Source organism: Lepisosteus oculatus, chromosome 25, assembly GCF_040954835.1.
Source record: "Lepisosteus oculatus isolate fLepOcu1 chromosome 25, fLepOcu1.hap2, whole genome shotgun sequence".
In the NCBI taxonomy this organism is placed as follows: Eukaryota; Metazoa; Chordata; class Actinopteri; order Semionotiformes; family Lepisosteidae; genus Lepisosteus; species Lepisosteus oculatus.
Window position 1 is genome coordinate 14,776,750 of NC_090720.1, and position 26,498 is coordinate 14,803,247.

A 26,498-nucleotide genomic window follows, 5' to 3' on the forward strand; every position below is an offset into this window, starting at 1 on the left:
GAACAAAGGAAAGTTCTGGCACTCGGACACACTGGCCGTTCCGTGGTTGTCCGGGCTGAGTCTCAGGATGGTCAGGAGGCGCGCTGCGAGAATGTCCTGCCCTTGGGAGCCTTCTGCTCCTGGGCCGTCCTGCCCTGGAATTCTCCTTTGAATTCCCTTTAGAATCTTGTCTGAATCTTGTTGAATCTCCCAGGCTCTCTCTGTTGCCTGTTTTTACCTGGAGGAACTTCAGCTCATTGATTGGCTGAAAGTTCCATGGGCATCAGAGTCCCACGTGGGTTACTCGGCCCTACCAGTCCCTGATTGGTTGATCAAGGTGAGATATGAGTCACTTAGTCCTGACACTTAGGAATGCAATCCAGATGTCCAACTCGCACTCCCTAGACAGATAGGCACCAATGGATGACCATTGATCATGATAGCCAGGCTTAGCTAAGTGCATCCCCCTTTGGGAGCTGTCCTTGGACCTTAAATCACCTTGCATGAATGGTTTCTCTGTGGCTGCACCACAGAGATGAACAGAGAAATGAGGCCTAATTTGGGAAAGCTCAGAAACACTTAATTCTGCCTTATTATTAAGCCTCGCCGCTACAAATCCAATAGAAATATTGCACTTGATTTTGAGAGGGTTTTGCCGACAAATAGTACTTGTCAGCTTTGCGTGCAGATCGCGTTGGAATATATCTGCAGTGAAATGTCTGCTGCAGAAACTTTACTTATTTGTCCTGTATATCACATTACATCAGTCTAATGTGACTAATTAGTAGGAAGAGCTGTATCTCGTCTGTAGGAACAGTTTGTAGGAACTCTAATGTGAGTTTGCGACAACATGGGCAACTTACAGTACTTTCACAAAGTCCCCAATTTTGTACTTAATTCGAAATTTGTAAAGATTAAATTGTTTCATACTGCTCAAATGGTTTAGTTCAATTAGCCTTTTGAAAGACATAAAGTGTCATTGCTTCCTTGCACACTACCTGGGAATGTTCCTGTAATTTCTTTTGTTTAGATTTTGGAATGTTTTCTAGAAAGCACTATGAAGTACACTTAGTTCAAACTGTTGAAAATGTAAGTGTCTATTAAGATTGTGTTCAGCACCTTTTTATGTGTAACTGCACTGTGAGCTCATAGTGCACTCTTCCGTTAACTCAACAGGGGTCCCCATGTGCAATGAGAAATGCAGATCAATTTTAATGACTAATTGATTTTCAAACTGCCCCCTATCTCCCCGAGAGTCCTATGTGTTGAATAGTGATGAATAGATTGATAAGATATGGAGAAAAAAAATTATCCTAGCGAAATTAAACGCTGACATCAAATATCAACATTCTTGTCATGTTACCTGCAGACCATAGATTCTGTACCCGGACTCTGTGTACAATTAAGGATATATGCCATTTAGCAACCCTGTAGATTTCAAATTATCTGATCTTTTGTCAACAAAGAGAACTAGTGATACCAACTGCAATGAACACCAGTTCACAACATGAATAAAGGTCTCAACAGACCTTTTAAGATTTTAAAAACTATTTCTTCACAACATGCCACACAAAAAAGAGTGAGCTGGCAGAAAGAGAGTTTGTAATAAGAACTTCTGATTAAATGCTGTTTAAACAACTGACTCCCTAATGTCTTTCTGTGTGGTTAAATAAAGATTGTGAAAGCTAATGATGATTTAAAGCTACTTATTGTAAGTGTCACTGCCCCTGTACTGAATTGCACCTTGATGTCTCTTGGGCACAATTCATATCAACATCCGCCACTTTATTATTCTTTTCTTACAGATTTGGTAGCTTTCTCTTGGACATACTGTATGTAGTGCTTAATTTAATTTAAGTTAAGTTTAAGTAGATACTGTAGGATATCCTACCAGCATATAGTTTTCACAGAGTTAGACTTGTTTCATAGGGCTATAAAAAGATGGTAATTTTGTTAATCAAAGCTGATAAATTATAAACAGTGCTTATAACAGTGTTAACAGTAATAAAAATAACACATTTTGTGGGCAATCAAGACACATTATATCCACATTTATTAACCTTTATTTACACATTTGATTGAAAAACAAATCCTCAAACATTCTGAAAAGTAATTACAAATGAAAATTTAAAAAAATGGGTTGGATAAGTATGCATATGCGTCAGTGAGAGCAATTGTAAATCACTAGTGTAACCAATTGCCTTACAAATTGCACAGCAATTTAATTAGCCCCCACCTGTGTTTAATTGAAGTGATTCTGATGATTTCTGAATAAAATCAGCTGTCTTCATAGTGCATAACAACGTTAAGAGTGAACTGTGAGCATCAAGGAGTTATCAAAAGTGTCATGGATGTCTGAAAGGATGATCTGTGGAATGGCAGGAGAGCAAAAAAGACCCTATCCATAGAGGCAAGACGGGGGTTAGCCCGGGCTCAGCTGTTCAGGAAATTGGTGTATAGAAACCTACTGTATGCCCTCGGGCCATGGACAGGAGCAACCTGGTGCTAGGTGGGTCTCAGGACATCCGAACGCCAATGCTGAGCGAGGAGCAGAGCAGAAGCAGGAAGTAAATAGGCTACAAAACAAGACACACCAGAAAGACATGAATAATCACAGGGAACCAAAAACATGACAGAACTAGAGTGCCCTCTAGGTGTACTGGGCATGACAAAAAGACCTTCAGGATAAAGTGGAAAGGCACAGAGCAGGAGATTGATATTAAATATCCCTTGGAGAATGGTCAAGGTGAAAACTTTGAAGTGAAAGGTGTATGATTCCACCTAAACCCTGCATAGATCAGGCCGTTCATCCAAACTAGATGAACAAGCAAGAAACCTTTGAAAGAGATACAGGGTTTTATTACCAAGACTGGTCAAAGTGTGCATGTGACAACAATATCCCAAATTCTCCACAGATCTGACCTGTATGGTATGAGGACATGAAGGAAGCCATTGCTAAAGGAAATAGCTACAAAGCATTAAAGTGATACTGCAAACAAGTAGCAAAATGTTTAGTGGTCTAACAATACTAAAATGAAACTTTTGGCTTAAATACAAAAAAATTGCATTTCGCGCAAATGCAACACAGCATATCAACCAAAGAAAAGTAGTGGCAGCATCATGGTTTCCTAGAATGTTACTCATCAGCGTGGACTGGGGAATCCTTGTGGAAAACCTGCTGCCTTTTGCATGAAAGCTGAAACTGGGACAAAAGTTCACCTTTCAGAAGTGACAATGATCTAGAGCAGTGGTTCTCAAACTTTTTGGAACAAGTACCACCCCTAATCCAACCAAAGCATCCAGGTACCACCTACAAGTCATCTTCTCATAGGAACCCCAGAAATTCTTAATGACCAACATGAGCGCGCGTGCACACACTCACACATACATATAATAAATATTATAATAATAAACTTTATTTGATATAGCGCCTTTAAAGGTGGCTTCTCAAAGTGTTTTACAGAAAAAAAAAACATTAACAACAACTAATAAAAAAGCACCATTTCAGTGAGGGGGTGAGCCTGTTTAGTGGAGCAAAGCAAATGTGAATTAATTTTTCGAGCCTTAATACAATTCACAACAGAGTCTAACAGATATTAAACCGTCAGGCATTTTCTTGACGGCAAAGGTCTCGCGGTGGATGTTGTAATGCGTACATTAATTTCTGGAGCAACCAATCTAATTCGTGCAACTACACCGTTATGTCGGCTTGTCATTGCTCTAGCACCGTCTGTACAAACTCAGACGCATTTTATCCAGTCGAGGCCATTCTCTTCGATAAATTCATTCAGAAGCTGAAATATGTTCTCTCCTGTAGTTCCTGTTGGTAGCGGCTTACAGAACAGAAAGTCTTCATGGGACATGCCCTCAAACTCGTATCTAATGTAAACGAGCAAATTGGCCAAATCGACTACAGACTCATCTAATTGCAGTGAAAAACATCTGCTCATCTTAACGTGCTCTATCAGTGTACTTTTGATATAATCCTTCATTTCAATAATTCTATGAATGACTGTGTCTTTCAGGGGGAGGGGGGCAGCAGGTCGAGCTGTTTAGCAGCTTTTTCTCTACACATAAAACGTGTCATCTCTTTTGCCAACAGTAAATAAGGTTCTTCAAAAATAGTGTAGCTTACCTGCTTTAGCAATCCGCAAGCTTGCATTTTTCAGCGTTTCCGTTTTTATTTCCGTATGTATTTAAAGTTTTTATTTCATGCGCGTGGGTGTGAAACACAGAGACGCTTGGTGTATTTTTCTCAAATTAGAACAGTTCTTAAATATTTTTCTGTTATCACGCTTTCGTGTGCTCACAATATTACCTGCGTTCGTAGCACGTATTTCTATGCATTCCTGTGTTTACAACGTTAGCATTGTTCCAAAATCACGCACATTCTCCTTTCTCCCTATTTGCTAGTGATACAGTAGCTCTTTTTTAATACAATTGGTCACTTGCATCTGTAGCACGCATTCCTATAGAGTGGTATAGAATTACAGAGTATCTATTGTGTCCACTGAAGTATTAGCGCGCACTGTATCGTAGTACGTAGGCTGCGTATTCGACACGTATTAAAATACAAAATATGAAAACCCGTCCCGATTTTTTCAGCGCACACGACACAGTTCCAGGGTCATTTGGCGTACCACTTGGCGACACTCCACGTACCACTGCCGGTACGCGTACCACAGTTTGAGAACCACTGATCTAGAGCACCCAGCCAAAGCAAAGGTGGAATTACTGAAGAACAAAAGTGAAGGGTAAACATCTTTGTGTGGCCAAGTCAGAGCTCTGACATCACTCCCATTGATAATCCGTGAAATGTCTTGAAGGTTACAGTGCACCAATGGCCCCATCACAATTTGCCTGAGCATGTACAGTTCTGTAAGGAGGAATAGGCAAACATTGCCAAATCTAGGTGTGCTACTTTAGTATGGACCTATCCAAACAGCTACGCAAACCACCTTTGAGAGCTAGAGAGTATTAAAATGATATTGTTCATTGACTGTAGACTTGAACATCTACAGAAGTAGATGTAAATTGTTGGATGGGTACAGGTAATCAGATGGGATTTGAGGAGGTGTACACATGCTTCAAACTAAACCAGCCTGCCACTGCAGGCCATGGAGTCTGAGAAGGGAACTGAAAGAGGAAATCGGTGGTGTAGTGCTGTTCTCTCTGACCATCTTCCCTGCATCTGATATGGATTGTTGCTACAGATGTGAGTTGGGGAAGCTTTTACAAAAGATCATGCCATTGTTTTGTGAATGTTAAAGCAGGACTCCCTGCTGTAACCACATGATGCTTTTCAATCCCCATGGCATGTAAAATTGAACATGATTCTGCTGCTTAAAGACCAGTTTGATGAATTAATAAGTGCAGTTATTTAAATCTTCACATTAACGCTATTGATCGCCAGTGCCTGCTCTCAGCTGGCCACAGTGGATTAAATGAAGAGCTGCTTCATTTATCTGGTGTTTCACTCGGCCTCATTAGTTGTGGCAGCCTGGCATTTTCACAGCAAGCACACATCCCCCTGTTACAGCAACTTTGCAGTTCAGCATGATCGATAACCCTGTGCGTGCTTGTACATTAGACATTGGGAGAGGAGTCTTCTTGAAGCAAAAGCAAGAAATCAGAAATTCTTTTCAACCTTTATTAATTTCAAATGCTTTGGAAACATTCCTCAGCCTAGCTAGACATTAGTCTAGTCTTGATGTTTTTATCATTAAAAGTATTGACTGAGAGCCTTCAGCATGGCAATGAGGGTCAAGCATTTGATGGTTTATTATTGCATTTGACACTAAAGCTCACAGACATCAAAAAGGTCAGTGGTGTATTTCATCAGTCCATTTTTAAAACCAGCTTGAGATTCCAGAAATATTGAAGACTTCTGGTGTCTCCAAAGTGATGGTTAGGTAAGATAATCATAAATACATTAGCTTATTATTGATGTCGATTAAAAAAGACGTCTCTGGCTTCTTTCAAGCAAAGGCTCCTTGGATCCGTAAGCTACAGAACCACTAAATGAGCTAGATGGGCCAAATGACCTTCTTTTGTTTGAAACCAGTCTTGATTTCATAAAAGTTTTTTTTGTGATACAAAACAGGAAGATTTCTGAGTTGCACTGGCAACACAGAGCAGGCCCAGTTGTGGGAATGTACACAAGAATTGGGACTTTCTAGGAAATAAACAAAAACCTATCTACATGGCAGATAACTGTATGCTATATATCACGTCCAGCCTGCCTCATTGATTCACTTGCACCCCCGCAAGATGTGATTTAATTATTGTTTTTAGTGCGAGTCCAAAAGGACTGCTAATACAGTGTTTCTTTTCATTGAAACAGACACTGTCATTTCCCATCAGCTTTTAGTCCTGGGCTTCCAGCTTTGCCATGTCAGGTCTGGAGTCACTTGCGGCTGCCAGGAGAAACACAGTAAAGGCTTCTTTGTCTTAGGCATGTGAGTACAGGAGAAAATAACACACACTACAGCAGCAAACTATGGAGAGGCTCCTTTAAAGTAAATAAATCACAAAATTGTCACCTCTTTATCGGCGTTTGTCTCCCCCAGCATCCTTTTTGGTCATACTTGCTATGTTATAGTTGTATTGACAATTGCATTCTGGTCCTGTCCATGTCCATTTTCTGTCAAATATTCTCTTGAAGAAAAATAAAGCATTCCTAAAGAGGACAGTTAATGTAATATCTTTGTTATTGTTTTGCTTCTTACAGATTGTATTTTAACAAACAAATATGAGATAGAAAGGTTGTATTTTGTATGAACACTCTTTACATCTGTACAACATTAAAAAATACACTTACAGTGGATATAAAAAGTCTACACACCCTTATTGAAATTGCAGGTTTTTGTGATGTAAAGCCAGAAATCAAGATAAATCATGTCAGACATTTTTCCATCTTTAATGTTACCATACAACCAACAAAATTCAAGAGAAAAACAAATAGATAATTATTAGGAAAAATAATTGTTAAATAAATTATAAACATGTGCACACCTCCCCCAACTAATACTTTGTAGAAGCACCTTTTGCATTTATTACAGCAGTAAGTCTTTGTGAATAAGTCTCTATCAACTTTGCACACCTGGACTTTGCAATTGTATTCCATTCTTACTTGCAAAAAAGTTCAAGTTCCTTCATCCACTGTATCTTAACTTTGTGCCACTGACACCTTCTGTAGTAAAGCACATAAAGGGTAAAATAGCTGTTTTTCTATATGAGTTAACCTTCCTCAACTTTAATCATTTTAATTTTATCAGAGACATAGTTTGTTAACTGCATTTGTTAACTCACTCTTGTTTATTGCCACCTATGTGATGCAGAGTCAGATGTGTAGAGACTGGTCTTTTGTGAAAACCAGGTTGTATCACTGAGGAGAAGAGTACTTTCACAAAGTACTCTTTTTGAAACTGCAATTTGAATATCCAAGTCAGAGGGTGTTCCCCCTCCAATGCAGTCACACACAGGCTTTTTTGTTATGGGCCTGGAAATTCTGAGTGAGAGCGACGGCCTTCTCTTGGGCTCAGATCCTCATAGCCGCTCTGCCGCTGGACAGCCATTCATTGCAGCAGATCTTGGGAAATGCACTACAGTTTTGACGATGGGCAGACTTCCTTTTATTCTCTTTTTTAGGAGACAGTGACAAGCAGACATGACTGCACCATTATGCAAAAATGCTCTGCTAAAAGGCAGTTTTCATGTAAAAGGAAGATGGCTTGAGGAATCTACTTGTGTAAGTCATCGTTGGAGTATGCAAATGTATAATGGGAACAAAAAATTAAAACAAGCTGCTGTGCTTTGTTTATTTTCTAAGATAAAAGGTCTGTTTTCAAAGATCTTTTAATTGTTCCTAAAAAAGAGCAATGGTGAACATTGGTGGAGTCCTCATCATGCTTGCCTACTTCCAATCCGCAGAGAAGAGTGTTTCATTGAAATGAGCTGACTGTACTTTTCCAGGACATGTGGAAACCTGAAGGTTATTCTAACACTTTAGAAATGTCTAATTCACTTACTGACATAAGAGTATGGCCACACTGAGAAAAAAAGGTCTATGATGCAGCAATGCAGGCTTTCTCTTTTCTAGTGCTCAATACTTTCTCAAAAAAGCAGCCATACCTGCTTTAAAGTGAATTCCTGCCTCTCTTCTTATAAGGGTTATGTAAACTTCTGCTCTTATCAGGTACATCACTGGCAATGTCTTTGTGTAGGATCCCCTTTCTGCAGGCAGATTGTTGGCTGTTAATCCAATAACTGTCACGTTCGTAAACCCCTCCTCTTAAAGACACTCCAGCCCTTCCTTGTTTTTTACTCATCTCCTGCACCTGCTCTCTGTTCCAGCCCCCTTTTCAGTTCCCCTTAAAAGCCAGACACTTACTTTGTTCCGGGCTCTGCATTGGTTTCCGTACCAGGTGAGTCCGGGACCTGGAAGCGCCTGGTCCCGTCAAGTTTTTAGTTCCTGTTCCCATGCCGGTCCTGACCCGGATCCTGTTTTTAATGCCGTTTGTCTTGGATGGACCGCCTGGCTTTGGACTTTTGCTTTGTCTCGGATTCCCCCTTGGACTCACTTCTGGACTGTTTGCCTCGTCCACACCTCCCCCGAACACCAGCGCACCATGGACACACCCCCTGTTTTCATTCCCGACTCCCGCATGCTCTTTTCCTCACTCTACCCCGGATTCTGTCATCTGCATAGGGTCCTGAAAGAACGCTTTCATTACAATAACACGGTCTGCTGTATTGAGATGAGCTGGCATTCAAGTGTGTGCACGCCAACGCAGCTTGTGTCTTTTTAATCCAGCCCATGGAAGATTTGATTCACATTCCATCTAGATATGGAAAAGGAATTTAGCATTACCCTTAGGAATGTTGTAACTAACAGTTTTTCTTTTTCATTTTTATTTGTATAGTTTATGCTACATTCCAACATTTTTTATTTTTTCTCCTTTCAATTAAATTGCACATGTTCATAGATGAATTGTCTCTATATGCATTTCTGTAATTTACTTTTTATAAACAATTACAAACAGGAAGCACGTTTTGGGAAGGAATTTGGAAAATTTCTTATCATTAACTCTTCCCCAGAAAGGGTTTACTGTACTACATATCGTCATTAGGCTTTTCTTTAATCTTTTAAGAAAAAACAGAGCTATAAGGAGTCGCACTTGATATGCTTTTGCCTCACCAATCACTGAAGCCCATTATAACCTTGTGTTATTTACAGTAGGCCACCTATGGTTTCTTAGTCAGACAGACTCTTGGGGTCACCAGTCCAGAAAATGTTCTGTCATTACTCTTGGTTTATTTTTGGCAATGAATGTTGGTGTAGTCTGAAGTAAGATTTCAGTACTTATAGGCTTGTTTTGGCTTTCATGACTCACAGCTGCTGTTTCTAAAGACCTGTAGTGAGTCAAGAATAACTTGACAAATGTTCTTGGAAAATTCTACTGCTGGTACTGAGGAATCCATCAAACATTAGAAGGCAGTGACAGATCAGTGGTATCCTTGACGTCACAATTTAGTAGTGCTGTTTGTAGTGCTGTAATAAATCAGCTTCATTCTTGCAAACTCACTCTTCTTCCTGTGAAATTTTAAAAAATAGGAACTAGTAAATTTAAAACAAGTGATCATAAGTATAGTTAAGGCTTTTTCATCTGGTAGGTGGGAGTACAGTTTCACTGCTACTGTCGTAAGTAAGCTTTCAGCTTCACAAAGTGAAGGAGATTGTTCAGTCTAGCCAACAGCTGATTTGGAAGCATTCCATGCAGTGGAAAAGGGGATTTCCATTAGTGGGTTTTTTGCTGAGAGAAAGAGCAGATGCAAGCAAATGATCTTGGTCTACCCAAGTCTCTTTTCTGTAATATTTCAGCACTCCCATATTACATAGTCTTGGAGCTGGCTGGAAGGCTTTTGCACACACTTGTTAAAGCTTCTTAACTGTTTCTCACTTCATACTATGGTGTATGGCTTTCTTATCTTTTTATTGGTTCCAGTCCTCTGTAATGCATCTGTTTCCTGTAGTTTCAAGACCCACACAATCATTGAAAAAAATGCACCAATCATCTGGAGGAAAATAATATACATCAAAAACCAGGGTGATTACAACAACACCTGTTTCATTGTCAGTGATGAGATCTGTAATTTTGAGAAACTTTCAACAAATTTACAACTTAGTTGTAACAAGCCAGGGTTTGAGCTATAGGTTAAAGAGTGGGTCAAAGAGTGATCTATAGCTTAAACATTTTTAAGAGACTACTGTTACTGTTAATGACTTTTGTCTTTTGTTTTCTCTGTATTGACCTGAGTGTATCTACACTACAGAAATGACTGTGGCCTATACAGGGCATAGTTTTAGGAATTATGACAGTTGAAGATAAGAAAGATAAATTAAGAGCTGAAAAGCTGCAGTTCCATCTGAAACTACACTGAAGCACTTATACTTGACAGATGTGTAGGCTGAGAGAGGGCAGGTGAACAGAGCAATACACTGGAGTTCAAGACTGCTGTGTCAGCCCGGAGACTGGGCAAGTATGAATGAAATAATTTCTTAATGACTCACAAGTATTTGGGAGGACGCCCAGGAGAACACGGAGGAGCTGACAGGCTGCTTGAAGCTCTCCAGCACAGTGGACAGGGCATTGTTGTTATGTAATATGCACACACCTGTGAAACAACCTTGAATCAGCACTGAACTGAACACTCTTTTCACCAAAACTCACTTCAGGGTGTCAATAAATCATCAATGATAAAATGTTTGGTGATGATGGAAGATGGTGTTATTAATATTTGATTTTGTTACTGTTGATGTTTTGTGCAACTTTCCACCCCCATGATAAATAAGCCGAGTTATCTTCCATTCCTTCTTAGAGTTTTGAGAATTCCAAGGGCAGGGAACACAGTTCAGTCGAACACTTAAAAAAAATAACAGTGTACATTTATCTCATCAGGATTTTATGGTTGCCTTATCACTCTTTGTGAAAAATCCAGGCTGCAATTGCACAGTTTAGATATACTGTATTTCATATATACTGTTATTATTGTACATAATTAGTTATACTAATTTAATTAGTAATAGTGTGACGGAGTGTGCAACAAGCTACTTAGACATGTGGTTGAAGTCAATACCCTGAGTTCCTTTAAAAAATGGTTGTATGATATCCTGGGATTAATTGCTGTCTCAAATGGGACAGATGGACTGAATGGCCTCCTCACATGTGTAATCTTTCTAACATTCTTATGATCATGGCCAGAGTACAGTTCAAAATGTTCCTTCTATTAAGCCTAATGCTAAAAAGAGGCAAACTGTATTCTAAGTATTACAGCTACTGTACAACCTTCTGCTTGTTCTAATAGTAACACGGAATGGTACTACTGCTTGGGTCAGTCAGGGTGGGGAGGAGGTGTAGTTGTCTGGCCTCTCACGATGCTCTGTCAGGACAGCCAGAATTAATTACACACCACAGCTGGTCAGGATCATCAGGCTCATTCCTTAACTATTCACCTGTTGCTATGAGAAGAAACATTGTGATTTCTGCTTGGGCTTGTACTTTCAAACAGCTGACAGCCTGGAGATATTTTGAGGTTTCTTTGTTTCTGCCTTTTGTCTTCTGTTTTTTTTTCTGCAGTGGACCACTGTGCTTGGCTTCTAGTTTCTTTCTGACTTCTTCTTCCAGATCAACCAGCTATTGGCCAGTCATTGAGGACTGCAGTAAACTGTTCTAAAGATTGATTTACACCATACATCTGTGAAATCAATCTTCTTCCATTGGGTGACATTCATAATAAAATTATCTGACTATGAAAATAATGGGGGTTGCAAATCTTAGTCTTAAACATGTAGTATTAAACAAGACCCCTGGAGCTTTTTTCCCCTTGGGATATCTACAGTATATGTGAGTTTCTTTCAACTTAGATGTACAATGTAATTTTTTTTATATATCAATGTACATTTTAAACAGAATTGAAAATATCAAATAAACAAACAGGAAAACTAAATAAATCCTAGAGATGCTGATAACTGTTTTGTTCTACCTTTAGAAACCAAGACAGCCCATGTCTCGCTTCTGCAGACTGCCTAATTTGAGATATGCTAATACAATTGCCATTGTTATCCATGACTTGCCCACACACCTGCACTTCTGATAAGTGTTGTTAGATTTTGTCATTTCCCATTCCTTCTAGAATTTGTCTCTTATTATTCTACTGCTCCAATATATCTGTATTAATGATGAGACTGCGAAACAGTTCTCACAGTCAGCTCAGGGAAGTGGCACTTGCAAAATGTGCCAAGTAAACTGGTCTGACACACACACAGCAGAATGGGTCCTTTATCAATCTGATTTTCATGTTTACTGTTTTTTTAGGCTGCTGCATTTTCCCAGGACAGAAATGTTTTTGCCCATATTTTTATAATTTCTTTAAAGCAGGGTGATGGTTCTCTTCTCTCTCATCTGAGTGATTGGCTATCCTGCAGCAGTGATACGACATTGTTTTAAAACGTGTGAAAGCACTATACTGAGGAGCAGAACCTGGGAGGTGACTTGCAAATCTTAAGGCACAGAAGTGAAGTTATAACATTTGTTTGCATTAGGAAAATTAACACAGCTTTAAAAAGCAGTGTAGATCCAGTAATGCAGTTATCAGCAATATATATATAAAGAAGCTCAGTATGCTCAGCAGTGTTTAAAACAAATTACAGTTTTGTCTTAAACCACAGGGCACCAAAGTCCTGTCATGTGTAGAGACATTTTACACAACAAGTGTAACACAATAGCAGTTATTGTTTCAGGAACTTGTGACTAATCCAGGAGATGATGACCTTGGTTAGTTGGCTCTCCAACTGCTATGGTACTAGAATGTTCTGTTGCGTGCTTTACAATTACCAGATTGCCAAGTAAAATAATTACGATGCTGTGTGATAAAACACAGGAGTTAATCAGCTTTGTCTCAGTCTTTCAGAAGAATTACATGGAGTTTTTACTCCTAAATATAGAGCAGAATGTCCTGCTGTACACATCATGTTAGATATATCTCCAGGAGGCTCAGAGATATATGAAGATTGTTGGTCCTGTGAAAAACCTGACCTCCACACTTTTGGAAATTCCTTGTGTTTTTATGTCTGGTATCCAGGATCAGAGACAGAATTGCAGGTGTTTAATTGAGTTCCACATATCTCCAGTTGGCTGGTAAAGACTACTTTTTCACAAACCTCAGGAAATGGCCTGACAGGTGCCAGCCACATACTGTCCTGAAAAACCTATGCGAGCCTGTTAATTAAGCTAAGAGGGGGGGACCACTCTCACCACAAGAGCTAAAATATATCTAAGCAAGAACTTATGCTGCAACTTACCTGTCTGTCATGTACTTAGGGTGCCTGGTTATTCTGTCTTTGATAGTTCTTACATGTGGCTACAATAGCTCAGTTATATCTGTAGTATATGTTGTCACAGGTATTTCAGCTCTGTACATTGGTAACAGAAACAGAAGATGTGCTAAGAATAGTCCACTTTTCTGACATTGTGCTTCTTCTGCATAACCCTCTCCCTACTCTTTTACAGCTGACGTAAGATGTAAACCAAATACTGACGTCTGTGGATTTGAACTCATTAACAGTGTTCCCTTGACAAGTTATTCAAATTAGTGGGAAAACATTTTGGCAGCTTAGATTTGATGTTCTTTGTAGTTTATTATTTTTGGTTTGGTATGACTGTGTAAGACTCTAGTATAAGTGAGGAGAAATTAATTCACTTCAACAATAGTACTTTTGTTGGTAAAGTAACCAAAGCTTTTCTGGCAGATGTCAAAACAGTTGTTCCCATGATAAGCTTATTTTTGGTGTTCATTAGACTTTGACAGGGGTGTTTGAATCTATATATGAACAAAGAGGTGTAATATTCTCGCTGAAACAATCTTTTCGAGCCTTACAATGGAGTTGTCTTTTTTATAAATATTTAATATTTAAACCTAAAAGAAGCTAATTCAGCTTGATGAATCTACCAATTATGTCCTTTGGTGCTTAAATATAATACTTATTTTTTTCTGATTTTAAGTGTTTGCAGACACAGAGGGTAAGACCAATTTTACTGTATCTAGGGAAATTGTTTCAATAAGCGGTAAGGTGTTGAGCAAAGACTTTTGTCTCTGAAAATAATTAGCAGGTGCTCTTATCCAGGCTTTCCTTGGAGACTAGTCATTCATCAGTCATTCAGTCTCAGAATGTGTCTCAATGTGCAATGTCCTTGGTCATTCAGACTCACAATCTCTTTCAGTGCTCAGTGTACTGGTCACTCAAACTCTCTGTCCTGCTTTCTGTGCTCAGTGCTGCTGCGAGAGGAGGTGGTCCAGCTGCAGGAGGAGGTCCATCTGCTGAGGCAGATGAAGGAGATGTTGGCGAAGGATCTGGAGGAGTCCTCCCAGGGAGGCTGCTCAGCAGAGCTGCTGTCTGCCACTGAGCTCAAGGTGCAGCTGGCACAGAAGGAGCAGGAGCTGGCTCGTGCCAAGGAGGCCTTGCAAGGTGAGTTGCCTGTTCTGGGCTCTTCAGTTATTTTCTTGAGATTGTATCCTACAGTAACTTAATTAAAGAAGTCAACCTCATTCTTACCCAAGCATTATCGAAATGTATATATATTATATATAAGGCTGTTTCTCAGCACAGGAAAACAGAATTGTCTAAGCTGACATCTAATTCGATTGTCATGGTTAGCAGCTCAGTCATGGACACGGACAGCTAAGCCACCTTTACACTTCTGTTAACTACTGCTTCCCCTCAGTTACTCAGTACCTGGACAACAAGCAGTGTGCATTTGTTTTCACTCACTCTTCAGCTCTGGCCTTTTAATTCTGAGAAACCCTTCTCGCTATGAACAAAATGTGGAGCACTAGCACAAGTACTGCAAATGCAGAAACATCCTTTATTATTTTTAATAGTACATTTATAACAGTATCTCTGTATTTTTTGGTTGATGTTTGTATCTAAAGTGTTAAAGTTGTAAAGTTAATAATGAACATCTGTTTTTCATAAAAGCAAGGCAAAGTCATAGATACCCGTGAGTTATTGTGTAGTGTAATTTTAGATGAAGTCTAGGTGAAGGTGAGTTTTAACTACAGTACAAGAAGTGCAGGATTGCACAGCAGTGATTAATTAGTGGATTCAGAGGAGTGTAGGATTGTAAACATGGCTGTAGTGTTGATGTTTGTATGAAGACAGAAAGGGTGAATTTTGGAATGCAGTCATGGATACTGTGATACTTGTGTTAACCAGATTGACAACCAGCCAAGGAAGAGGAGCTCCTTGTAAACATTAAAACATGTAGCCGCTCTGGCATCCATTTCATAATCATGTCTTTAATGATTTACATTTGATTTCCTTTTATTGTTGTATCCCATAGTAGAACAGCATTAACAGACACATCCTTGTGAGACAGGCTTGTGAGACAGGGGAGCTCTGGACTTTGCAGAAGCTTTTAAAGAGGCAGAATGTACACACCAATACAGGTGCCACAGAACCATTTAGCCAGTTTGCACACCAATTAGACTGAAGGCTTAGATTGATTAGTCTTGTCATGGAGACAAATGTAGTTTCTTGTCTTTATCCCTCAATCTCAGTTTTTCAGGCTTAATGGTTGTATTGAGCCTTATTTATTTTGCACTAAATTGAAAAAAGGAACAATAGCATCTCCCCTCACAGCCTGTAAATGAATAAGGGAAAAGAGTTACTCACCTGATGATCCTTCATGTCCATCCCTGTGTCCCCCTAAATCCCCGTAAAAGAGGCCTAAATCAGGGCTGTTGCATGTTCTTCTGAGAGCAGTGAAACCATAGTAACGCTACTGCACCAGTGAAGAGCTGTTCAAAGACATCAGCTAACAGCCTGGCTGATTGACTTATGTGTCCCTCACAGTGTTTAGCTTTACTGTAGTGATATAACACTTTTATGTCTGCTCTGAGTCATCAGAGGTAATATTTGGTTGTGTCATGTCTGGCATTACACTTCTTAGATACCTGGCATCTGATGGCTTCCAGATATGACACACTTTAAGGACTGATAGGTTATAGTCTTCCAAAGAGTGGCAGTCCATAGTCAATAGAAGGAGTTTGGTCTTCATCCCACTTTTAAAACCTCTCATTTGCAATTAGGGTTGTGGGACAGTGGCCCTGAGGGCTGTGCAATATTGATCCTTTTTACCAAATAAAAAAGAAAATACTGGTTTGGTATTTTACCCTGTTTAAATTATTATTGTACCTGTACCTGTTTAAATGCAGTCAGAACTCCTGTCTGCACCTTTTCAGTTTGTCTCGTAACATTTTGACTAGTAACATTAGCAACAACAAGTTGCTAATGGTCAGCAATTTTTCTTTTATGGACAAACTTTAAATTTAAAATGTTAAGGAGGGAATGTCTTTTTAAGTATATATTCAATCAGTCACGAAGAGTTACATGTATCAAGAGGACATACGTTCAGTATATCATTCATTTAGACCGTTTCATAAATGAACTTGGTTATAACTTCTACATTAGATACTCAAAACAAGTACATAACTCTTAGGAATTAAATTGATATCAACTGGTTGGGATAACAATTGAATTCTTGAGCAGTAATGCAGTGAAGTTGAATATTCATCCAATCTCTGGGGATTCAGATCTCCTGCAGAAACAGTTGCAGGCTTGTTGCTGTCCAAGCCGCTCTCTCTGGCTCAGTGCCAAGCTGTGCTGTTACGGCTTGCGACGGTGCACTGCTGATGCTCTCTGAAGACCGGCTAGTTAGTTTTGGCTGAAACTAGCAAGAGTTTGTGCACAGGAGAAAAGATGACTGTGGGTCCCAGCACGTCAGGAAGAGGACCTGTTCATCCCTGATGAAGCGCTAGTTCTGAATAGTGATTCAGCTGTCCACAGTTCCAACCTGTTCTCGAGGCTTGCTGCTCATGCTAACCTCGGGTGGATCCTCTGGTTACTCTCTGGCAACCTCCGCTCTAGACTCTTAGAACAGAGGAAAGTTCTGGCACTCGGACACACTGGCCGTTCCGTGGTTGTCCGGGCTGAGTCTCAGGATGGTCAGGAGGCGCGCTGCGAGAATGTCCTGCCCTTGGGAGCCTTTCTGCTCCTGGGCTGTCCTGCCCTGGAATTGTCTCGCACCCCTGGAATTCTCCTTAGAAATTCTCCTACTGGAATAGTCTCTGGGAGCTCTACTGGAATAGTCTCTGGGAGCTGTGTTGCCTGTTTTTACCTGGAGGAACTTCAGCTCATTCATTGGCTGAAAGTTTCATGGGCATCAGAGACCCACGTGGGTTACTAGGCCCTACCAGTCCCTGATTGGTTGATCAAGGTGAGATATGAGTCACTTACTCCTGACACTTAGGAATGCAGTCCAGATGTCCATCTGGCACTCCCTAGACAGATTGGCGCCAATGGATGACCATTTGTCATGATAGCCAGGCTTAGCTAAGTGCATCCCCATTTGGGAGCTGTCCCTTATCAAAACAAATCTTAAATCAGCATGCATGAATAGTTTCTCTGTGGCTGCACCACAGAGATGAAGAGAGAGATGGGGCCTCATTTGGGAAAGTACAGCAACACTTAATTCTGTCTTATTAACAAGCATTGCCGCTACAGTGGTAAAGAACATAGGAGAAAGTATTGTGGTGAGGTCAGACTAGACCAGTCTAGATTGCCTTGTGATAAGACCAGCCTTTTGATTAGGTTAGTTTTAGGAGTTTGCGCTGAAGTGTTGTGTGTTATGTTCACTGCAAGTTTACCTGCTGGTTCAGGCTGAAGGAAACCTGTTAAAATTTAAATAAAAGGGTAGTCTGAGCAGGTCAGTATGTTATGAACTGATTTGTTGAACCATTTGGCATACTGATTTTTAACCTTTGTATCACTTTTGGGATAAATCTGTTCTGTGCTTCAACAAAATCTGTCTAAACTGTTGCAATCCATTGATTCTATATCTTATTCTATTTTACTGTCTCATCCCTTCAAAGTCTGCTTTTATAAAGTTGAAACTTTTGATTTGGAGTCTGTAGCTTCAAACTAAACTTCAAAGCACGCCATGTTATGATTGTTAACCAGTCGGTAAAGTAACATTTACAAATTTACAAATTTGACTTCTAGGGTCATTTTCATTAATTTCTTTCTGCCATCTGATGTCAACTGCACATTTCTGGCATATGCAAACATCTCATGATAATACAAAATCTAACATTTGTTTGTCTGCATGTCTCTTCCCATGTCCAATTTCAAGTGCCTGCGACACAAACCATTCTGCTGCTTTCATCCTGCCCTCTCTGGCTTTGTGCTCCTAACATCCTGTGAACATGAGTAGCACTGCTGCACAGCAACACATCCTGGATTATTCCCTTAAAACTCTCCCAGCGGCGGGGAGTTTTATTTTGTAAAGTCACTTCTCAAGTATTAATGTGTCTTCAGTTCTCCTGTTTCTCCTGTTATCACATGTGGCATATTCAGTTACACTACTGTATGTGTATTCTGAACTTTTCTTGTCTCTGATTGCTGTGATAATGGTGAAATCTCTCATCTGAAAGACAGGAATTGTTACTGGGAGGTATATCAGAAGCCCAGCCGAAGATTTTGCCAGTTTTAAATGCGATGATAAATCAACAGCTTGCTTGCTTTTGTACACCAATATATGTGAGGTGCTTTGCTATACTTTAAAGTATTGAGATTTAATAATGTTTAATAGTAAATGTTGCCTCTGTAAACCTGAAAATTTTGTGCACTGTTTTTATGTCTGATTTTGTTCAAGTATTAGAGATAAAGTGGTTCAAGTAGGTAGCTGCATCAGCATGCGTAGGGTGTGTTCACACAAGAAGAAGGCTACATAGCTGAAACATTGTTTCTCCTTTCTTCTCTTTTCAGCATGGAATAAACCTTTACTTGTTCAGTTAGAGATAAAGTGTTTGTTCTAGGGTCAAAAATGGGCTTTGCTAAGAGTTAGCCAAGATATTAGTGATGCAAATACTTAAAAATTGTGAATTGACTGCAAAAGAACAAAGTCTCCCAAATGTTAAATCTTTCTCCTGGGAATGTTCTGGTGGAATAGAGGAAATAATAGTGCCTTTAGAAACAATAATATGAAAGAAGCTTGCAATTCACAAAACCTTTACACAAAATAAACTTAAAGAAAACTGCTAATATAGATACAAATAAAAAGCAGATGCAGAGGATAAAATTATCACTAAGAAGCTTTTCTAAAACTGGATTTTTAGTTTTAAAGAAAGTCCACTAAGGGTAGTGTTCTGGATTTTGGGGAACAGCAACAGAAGTTCTCGTCACCCACTGTGCAGACAAACTGGGGACAGAGTGAACCGGAATCATCTAAGCAACAGTAATGTGGAAGGCAATAAACAGGCAATACATTAGACAGATATTAGTGCACTATATCGTGTAGATCCTTGGATGTATGCAGGAGGGTTTTAAAGTCCACTCAAACTGTGACAAGAAGTGTAATGACTATACGATAGCAGTAATGTGATCTCTTGCACATGACCTAGACTGGATTCTAGGTGCTGAATTCTGAACAAAGTGTTACTTAAATCTCATTTTTAGAGACTCCTGGAGTGGGTTTTTGAATAATCAAACCCCGATAAAACAAATGAATGAGCCAGGTTTGCAATACAGACACAAGAGGCATAGGACACAGTCTAGCAATATTTGTCTGATGCAAAAATGTGTATTCAAAAAAACTAAGTTTCAAAAGTTATTCCAGATCTGACAAATTGATAATTTTAGACTGAAACTCAAGCACACTGCTATTAGCTGACAAGAATATAGCACTAGTTTTTTTGTGAAAATATGAGAACAATATAATTACATTACCTTAACATAAATAAAAACTAAAACATAAATAAAAAATAAAGTTGTATCATCTAAGCTTTTGTAGCAGAACTTCAGTCAACTGAGTACTGAAACAGCTCTGTCAGGTTTAGTGTGGACATAGATATTCTTATATTATCATGCATAGAAATTATAATTCATAATGCATATAATTTTAGTATCTGACTAACAGGAAACAGTTAAATAATAGCAGAGGACCCAGTGTAGGGCCCAGGGAAATATTTAATTTAACCATCCTCAAAACTAAAATGTCCCAGTAGTTGGAGTACTGTACATCTAGGAAAAAATATCATCACTCAGCCACAGTAGCTAAGATGTAAACTAGTACCAGAAAGAACACATATGCTTTTTAACTCAGTAAATAGAATGTCATGATTTACACAGTACTGAATAAAGTTCAGAAAACTGAGAATTAAGATGAATGAGAATTAAGACCTGAATCAGATGCTAATAAGATAATTATTCAGAGTATTCAGATTACCTAAAATTATAGTGGGGGATTTAGTCCTGGTGGCACCACACCAAAGTTCAGGGAGTCATTTATTTTTGTCAAGTACAGGTATGAGAGATCTGTATTGTTTTAGAAATTATTTGAAAAACTAACATACAGACTTGATTGGTAGGCAATTTCCTTTCCTACTGTCTGATTACAGAAAACACGTTGCTCACTAACAGGCATTAGAGTGCTTTGCCACCCTTCCACCCCTGGGCCTTGACTTAGCTTTGTACCCAGTCACCCCAGAAAAATGCTTTTAGATCACAAATCATCCTTACACTGACATGATCATTTAATGATATGGTGAGACACAAACATTAGAAATTGCTCCAATTACACAAAATGGAAATGTTTTGATACATTTTACATTTTTTAGCATCTGCTAGTAAAGCTAATTTGGATTATACTGTACAACTGTAAATTCAATTGGTTCTGACATTTACAATGCTGCTTTAAGAGGTGGACTGAGGCATTTCAGGTCAGCAAATGCATCTTTTATTTTGCAAAAGAAACATTTCAGGAAGGAGAAAGACAAGGTGTACAGACGTGAAGAGAGAGCTTCACATTAACAGCCAGTGCATCTCTGTCAGTGAATCACCACTCTGGGCTGCAATTCCATGGCAGAATAATTACTACCCACTCCAAATTACAGGTTGTAGTGATTGTGGTGACAGGACTGCCAGCTGGAAATCAACAGAGGGCAAGCAATAAAGAGGCTGATAGGAGCCTGCAGCGAGAAGCCAGTTTTCCACTGGTATTATATTGTCTGATGAAGAGTTAGATTGTATCTTCTGCCTTTAAAATTAATTCCTATTTGTAATAATGTATTTATTAGTGCCTACTTTCGAGGCTGCCCAGTACTGGTGAGTGTGCCAGTCAATGTAACACATATACAGTATAACATCATGAAATGTGCTATGGCATTTTGTTTATTAAAGATCATCTTACTCCTTCAAATACTGTGTACTGTGTGAACTATTTTTTCCCATATATAATATGATTGAAATCAACCTTATTTTTAAGTGAGTTGGTATTGAATGGAAAAAATAGTTTGTTTGAAGAAGAGAGAAATATTTTGTTTTTGTATAGACTATATTCATGAGCTAATAAATTTGTTTACAGCAGGCTTATCACTTTGTATCGTGATCTTCTCAGACCTCAAAGGCTAAGCAGGGTTGGGGCCAGTCTGTACTTGGATGGGATACTTCTGAGGAACACCAGGCTGAAGCTGTAAGCAGTTGCCCCAGTAGGTGATGCTCCTTTATCCGAACAAGAATTCAACATTGTGCTGTAAGAAGATGTTAAACCAAGGTCCTGACTACCTGGTCATTAAAATTCTATGACACTGTTTCTAAGAGTAGGGTAGTTAAATCCGGTGTCCCAGCTAAGTACCTCTGAACAAAATTTGCAAAAGATCCAATCCCAGCCTTGCTTAGTTTCTAAGATATGATCATTTCATGAGGTGGTAACCCCTGCTGTCAAGGTTAGTGAGTATCTTTGCAGGAATCTAAAGTTCCTCATTATTTCATCTGGTGCAGTATTTTCCCACTCCTCCCCCTGGTCTGCTGTGCACTGTGGCTGCTGGCAGCTGCATGTCACCCAGGTGGAAATGCCGTTCCATGGTAGATGGTAGTCCCCTTCTATAATTAAAATGATTTGGGTTTCTTAGGAGTGAAACGTGCTGTACGGTAAGGTTTCAGGATTATGAGGCAAATTTCAAATCTTAAGTGCTTGTTGAAATTCAAGTCTTTGAGCTGGCCGTGTCCTATCAACTATAAGTACACCACACTGATGAAACCAGTCCCGAAAGATTTGGGTAGACACTCAAGCCTTCTTACATGACTAGCAGTAAAAGTTCTTATTCTAGCCATGTAATGCTAGAGTAAGCCAGCAGGGGGCGCTCAACCTGCGGTCCATGTGGGCCCTAATGCCCCAGTATAGTGATGGGGACACTATACTGTAAACAGGCGCCGTCCTTCGGATGAGCTGTAAAACTGAGGTCCTGACTCTCTGTGGTCATTAAAAATCCCAGGGCGTTTCTCGAAAAGAATAGGGGTGTAATCCTGGCGTCCTGGCCAAATTTCCCATTGGCCCTTACCAATCATGGCCTCCTAATAATCCCCCTCTATGAATTGACTACATTACTCTGTTCTCCTCCCCACTAATAGCTGATGTGTGGTGAGCGTTCTGGCGCACTATGACTGCCGTCGCATCATCCAGGTGGATGCTGCACATTGGTGGTGGTGGAGGGGAGTCCCCATTATCTTTAAAGTGCTTTGAGTGGAGTGTCCAGAAAAGCGCTATATAAGTTTAAGCAATTATTATTATTATGATGCCTGGGGTTTGCAGACAAAGAGGTGCTGCAGGCCTGGCTTCCTCATGTGACTGGCCATATTGCTGCACAAAAGTAACATCACTCAGTTCACATTGAATCCTGCAGCTTGCATCTCCTCCTTCAAGATATATTTCTGAAGATACATTTTGCTCCAGAACAAGTCCATTTAATCTGTGTTGAAGAGTTGTTCAAGACTTTATCCCTCCCCATTGATTAGCTTCTTCAGGTTCTCAGGAAATGCTTCTGCAGCCACTTTATCAGCCGAGGCCACTTCCCCTACTTATTTTTATCATTTACTTATGACGAATGTGAGATTACATGTATTAGGAAGTGCTACACATGTTTAATGGCTTTCATCCCTTATTTAGTTAATACTTTATGGGAAGACTTAATAAGTGGTTATTATAAAATGTGGGTTTATTAGACAATTTAATCTAATCACAAGGGTTTTAAACACCTAACTTTCATGAATGTTGACACCTTACTGTATGTATAATTGCGCATAATTTTGTTTTTTTTCTTTGAGATAGGATAGTCCAGCACCAGTACCCTGCAATTTAAACTCAGTAAAGTTTTTTGAACAAAAGACAGAGCAAACAGCAATCCCATTGTATTCCATGAACTGTTCTAGTGAGTAAATGAACTTTTCTACAGTTTTAATTGAGTTATTCCGGTAGCTGTTAGTTGGAAGGAAGTTCAAGTTTGAGCTGCTTCCTTCCTTCTATACTTTTCAAGTTCTGTCAGTGGATCAGGATAGTTTTCCTATCAGAGGAAAGACTTGTGTTTATGAAGAAGTACAGCAGAGCCTGACAACATACTGCAAGGAGTGAGCACCCTCCTGTGGGATCTCTGGGAAAGACAGTTTTTCAATCACCAGCAATCTGGTATTCAAACACAGGCTTTCATCAATGCTAGAAAGTTGTTATTGTTGCTATTACTAATTACAGCTAGCTGCAGTACCACAGTAGTTTTCTTTTCTCTAGTGTATTAGCCAGGTGCAAGTTATTTAGAGGTTATTAGTCACAGACTCATTGTTGCTAGAGAAGAGAGACCCAGGAAACTGGATCAAATGCTTGGACAAATGGTTGTCACACATTCCTGTCAACCTTGGGTTGGGATTTACACTAGGGAAAGGGAATGAGGTACAGCAGTGATGGCAGCACCCTTTGCACAAGGTTGATTTTCAATAGGCTCTGAGAGGCGGACACAGGTCATGGTTGCATATTTGCAGATGAAGATGCCTATTACAGTGAAAGATTGTCTTCCTTCCTTAGTGTTCTTGATGTGCATTGTGGATCTGACTGTGTGACAGCAACAGGTCTGAGCGAGTGAGGGTTTGGAGTGATTCTTGTTTATGTGGACCAAGCACTGTGCTCTGTCTTGCTTTGTTTTCTGTTTGGGATGGACATTTTCAGCCAGGTTCTTCGTTGGGACTCGTTCTTGGTTTGTTTGTTTAATTCATGGTATTTGTAGGGAAACTCTCCCACTCCACCCCAAAGCCTCTCCCGTGATCCTCAGACAGTGCTGACTCGCCCCACAAGTCACCGAACTGACAGTGCTGACAATGGGATGCAAACTCCAAGTGTGCCTGTTGACATGTGCCTGTTGACATCACAAGCTTCTTCTAACCCAGGGGTTCTCAAACTTTATGGACCATCCCTGATCAAACCAAAGCATCCAGGTACCACCTACAAGTCATCTTCTCATAAAAAACCACAGAAATTTAATGACCAACATGAATGCATGTGCACACACTCATATACACATATAATAAAAATAGCACTGAGCACTTACCATTTCAGTGAGAGGGGTGAGACTGTTTAGTCTAGCAAAGCAGATGTGAATTCATTGGTTGAGCCTTGATACAATTCACAACTTTGACAGGAGAGTCTTACAGATTTAAAAGCTGCAGTGCATCCACTTCATATCTGGAGCAACCTCTCTAATTTGTGCAACCACTGTGGCTGCCTGTTATCGCTCTTGCACCATCTGTACAAACTCCGATGCATTTTTTCCAGTCGATGCCATTCTCTTAGATAAATTCATTAAGAAGCTGAAATATGTGCTCTCAGCGTGCACTGTATCGTAGTGTGTAGGCTGCATACTTGACACATAAACTCATTTTATTAAAATAGAAAATATGAAAACCCGACCCACTTTTTCAGTGCACACAACAAATTTCCAGGGTAATCTGGTGTACAACCTGGGGGCGCTACACATGCCAGCAGTGGTATACGTATCACAGTTTGAGAACCACGGATCTAACCTAACTGCCTGTTGTCAGCCTGGGAGCCTAGTTTCTTTAGCAGAGCTCAAAGGAAATAATGTTTCTGATTACGTTCCCTGTGTCAGCCTTTTGACACTGTTTGTTTAGGCAGCATAGCCTGGTAATTCCGGTTCAAATACAGAATGTAGCTACATATGCTGTGTATAGAGTGAGCTGATAATATTCTCAAAGGGTGGGAAGTTCAGGTTTTTCAGAGAGACAGCCATCACCTGAAACCTGCCTGACAGAAAGCTGCACCTACATTTTTGTGATGCTTTTCAGAAATGGCAAGCATGTTACTAAGTGTACAACATTTCTACTGCTGTGAATAGATGATACATGTAAGATGATGGAATTACAAATCACAGCACTATTTCAAATGGCTAATATATGCTGACTTCTGTCTATAGGTGTACTGATATTACAGGGCACCACAGGTGGTCCTCTCCAGTCACCCCCATCACCAGTCACAGCGCCCCCAGAGAGACAGCAGGGAACCGTGCTTTCACAGGAGAGTTTAGTTGCATTATTATTTAATTGATTTTGAGTTTGGAGTTTAAATATTTCATGCTGCAATTGAAACGTTCTGAAACTGAATTTTAAATTGAGGCCTTAATGTCGACTGTCTCAGTGTGATGCTTTCAATTAAAAAGTCATCTCAGTACCAAGCCAAGGCTTTGTTATTATCTTAAAGATCTTAAATTTGTAGATTTTTTTCTTTTGATCTTTTCTTTTTCTCCAATCATATAGGATTTATTACCAAACAATGTGGATCTTGTTAATGAAAATTCAAGGGTTTTATACAGCAGCTGTGTTTGGTTTTCTCACTTCTGCATAGGTAAAGGAGACTTATTTTTCATTTTGTTCCAGTGGGATCTTACGTTAATAACAGTGACATCTGGTGGTTAGAGAACATACTTACAAGTGGTAAAAGAGACCATTGTCAAATGACCCTGAGGTTTTTAAGAATCTGCTTTTCTTTAAGACATTTAGTTGAACTAAGGTTGAAGATTGGTGTGTAATCTCCTGCTTTACATCAGGGTCACAATAGGTACGGTGTCATAACAAATGTATCCTGTAGAGCAGTGGTTCTCAAACTGCACTGAAAAATTGGGACGGGTTTTCATATTTTCTATTTTAATAAAATTAGTTTGTGTTGAATATGCAGCCTACGTACTACGATACAGCATGCGCTAATACTTGAGTGAACACAAGAGCTACTATGTAATTCTATACCATTGTATAGAAATGCATGCTACGAACGTAAGTGACCAATTGTATTTAAAAAAAGTTATCTTCAGCAAATAGGGAGGTTGGAGAATGTGCATGAACAATGCCAATGTTGTATTGTTTTAAGCGCAGGAAAGCATAGAAATGCATACAACGAATGATGGCAATCTTGTGAGCACAGGAAAGTGTGATAAAAAAATATTTAAGAACTGTTCTAGGTTAACTTGAGAAAAATACACTGAGCGTCTCTGTGTTTTGCTCCCATGCGCATGAAATAAAAACTTCTTTTAACTTCTGAGACGCACTCAGGAAACAGAAACGGGGAAAA

General features: G+C 39.5%; 1 protein-coding gene across 8 annotated transcripts in view; it reads left to right on the top strand.

Annotated features, from left to right (window-relative positions):
• The window catches only part of LOC102682811 (kazrin), a 618,046-nt gene that overhangs the window by 465,954 nt on the left and 125,594 nt on the right, over positions 1–26,498 (top strand). For all 8 annotated transcript variants that reach the window (XM_015336776.2, XM_069184014.1, XM_015336780.2 and 5 more), the window contains one exon: positions 14,312–14,506. In XM_015336776.2, coding sequence (XP_015192262.2) covers positions 14,312–14,506 — 195 coding nt within the window. The remainder of the gene's footprint in view (positions 1–14,311; positions 14,507–26,498) is intronic.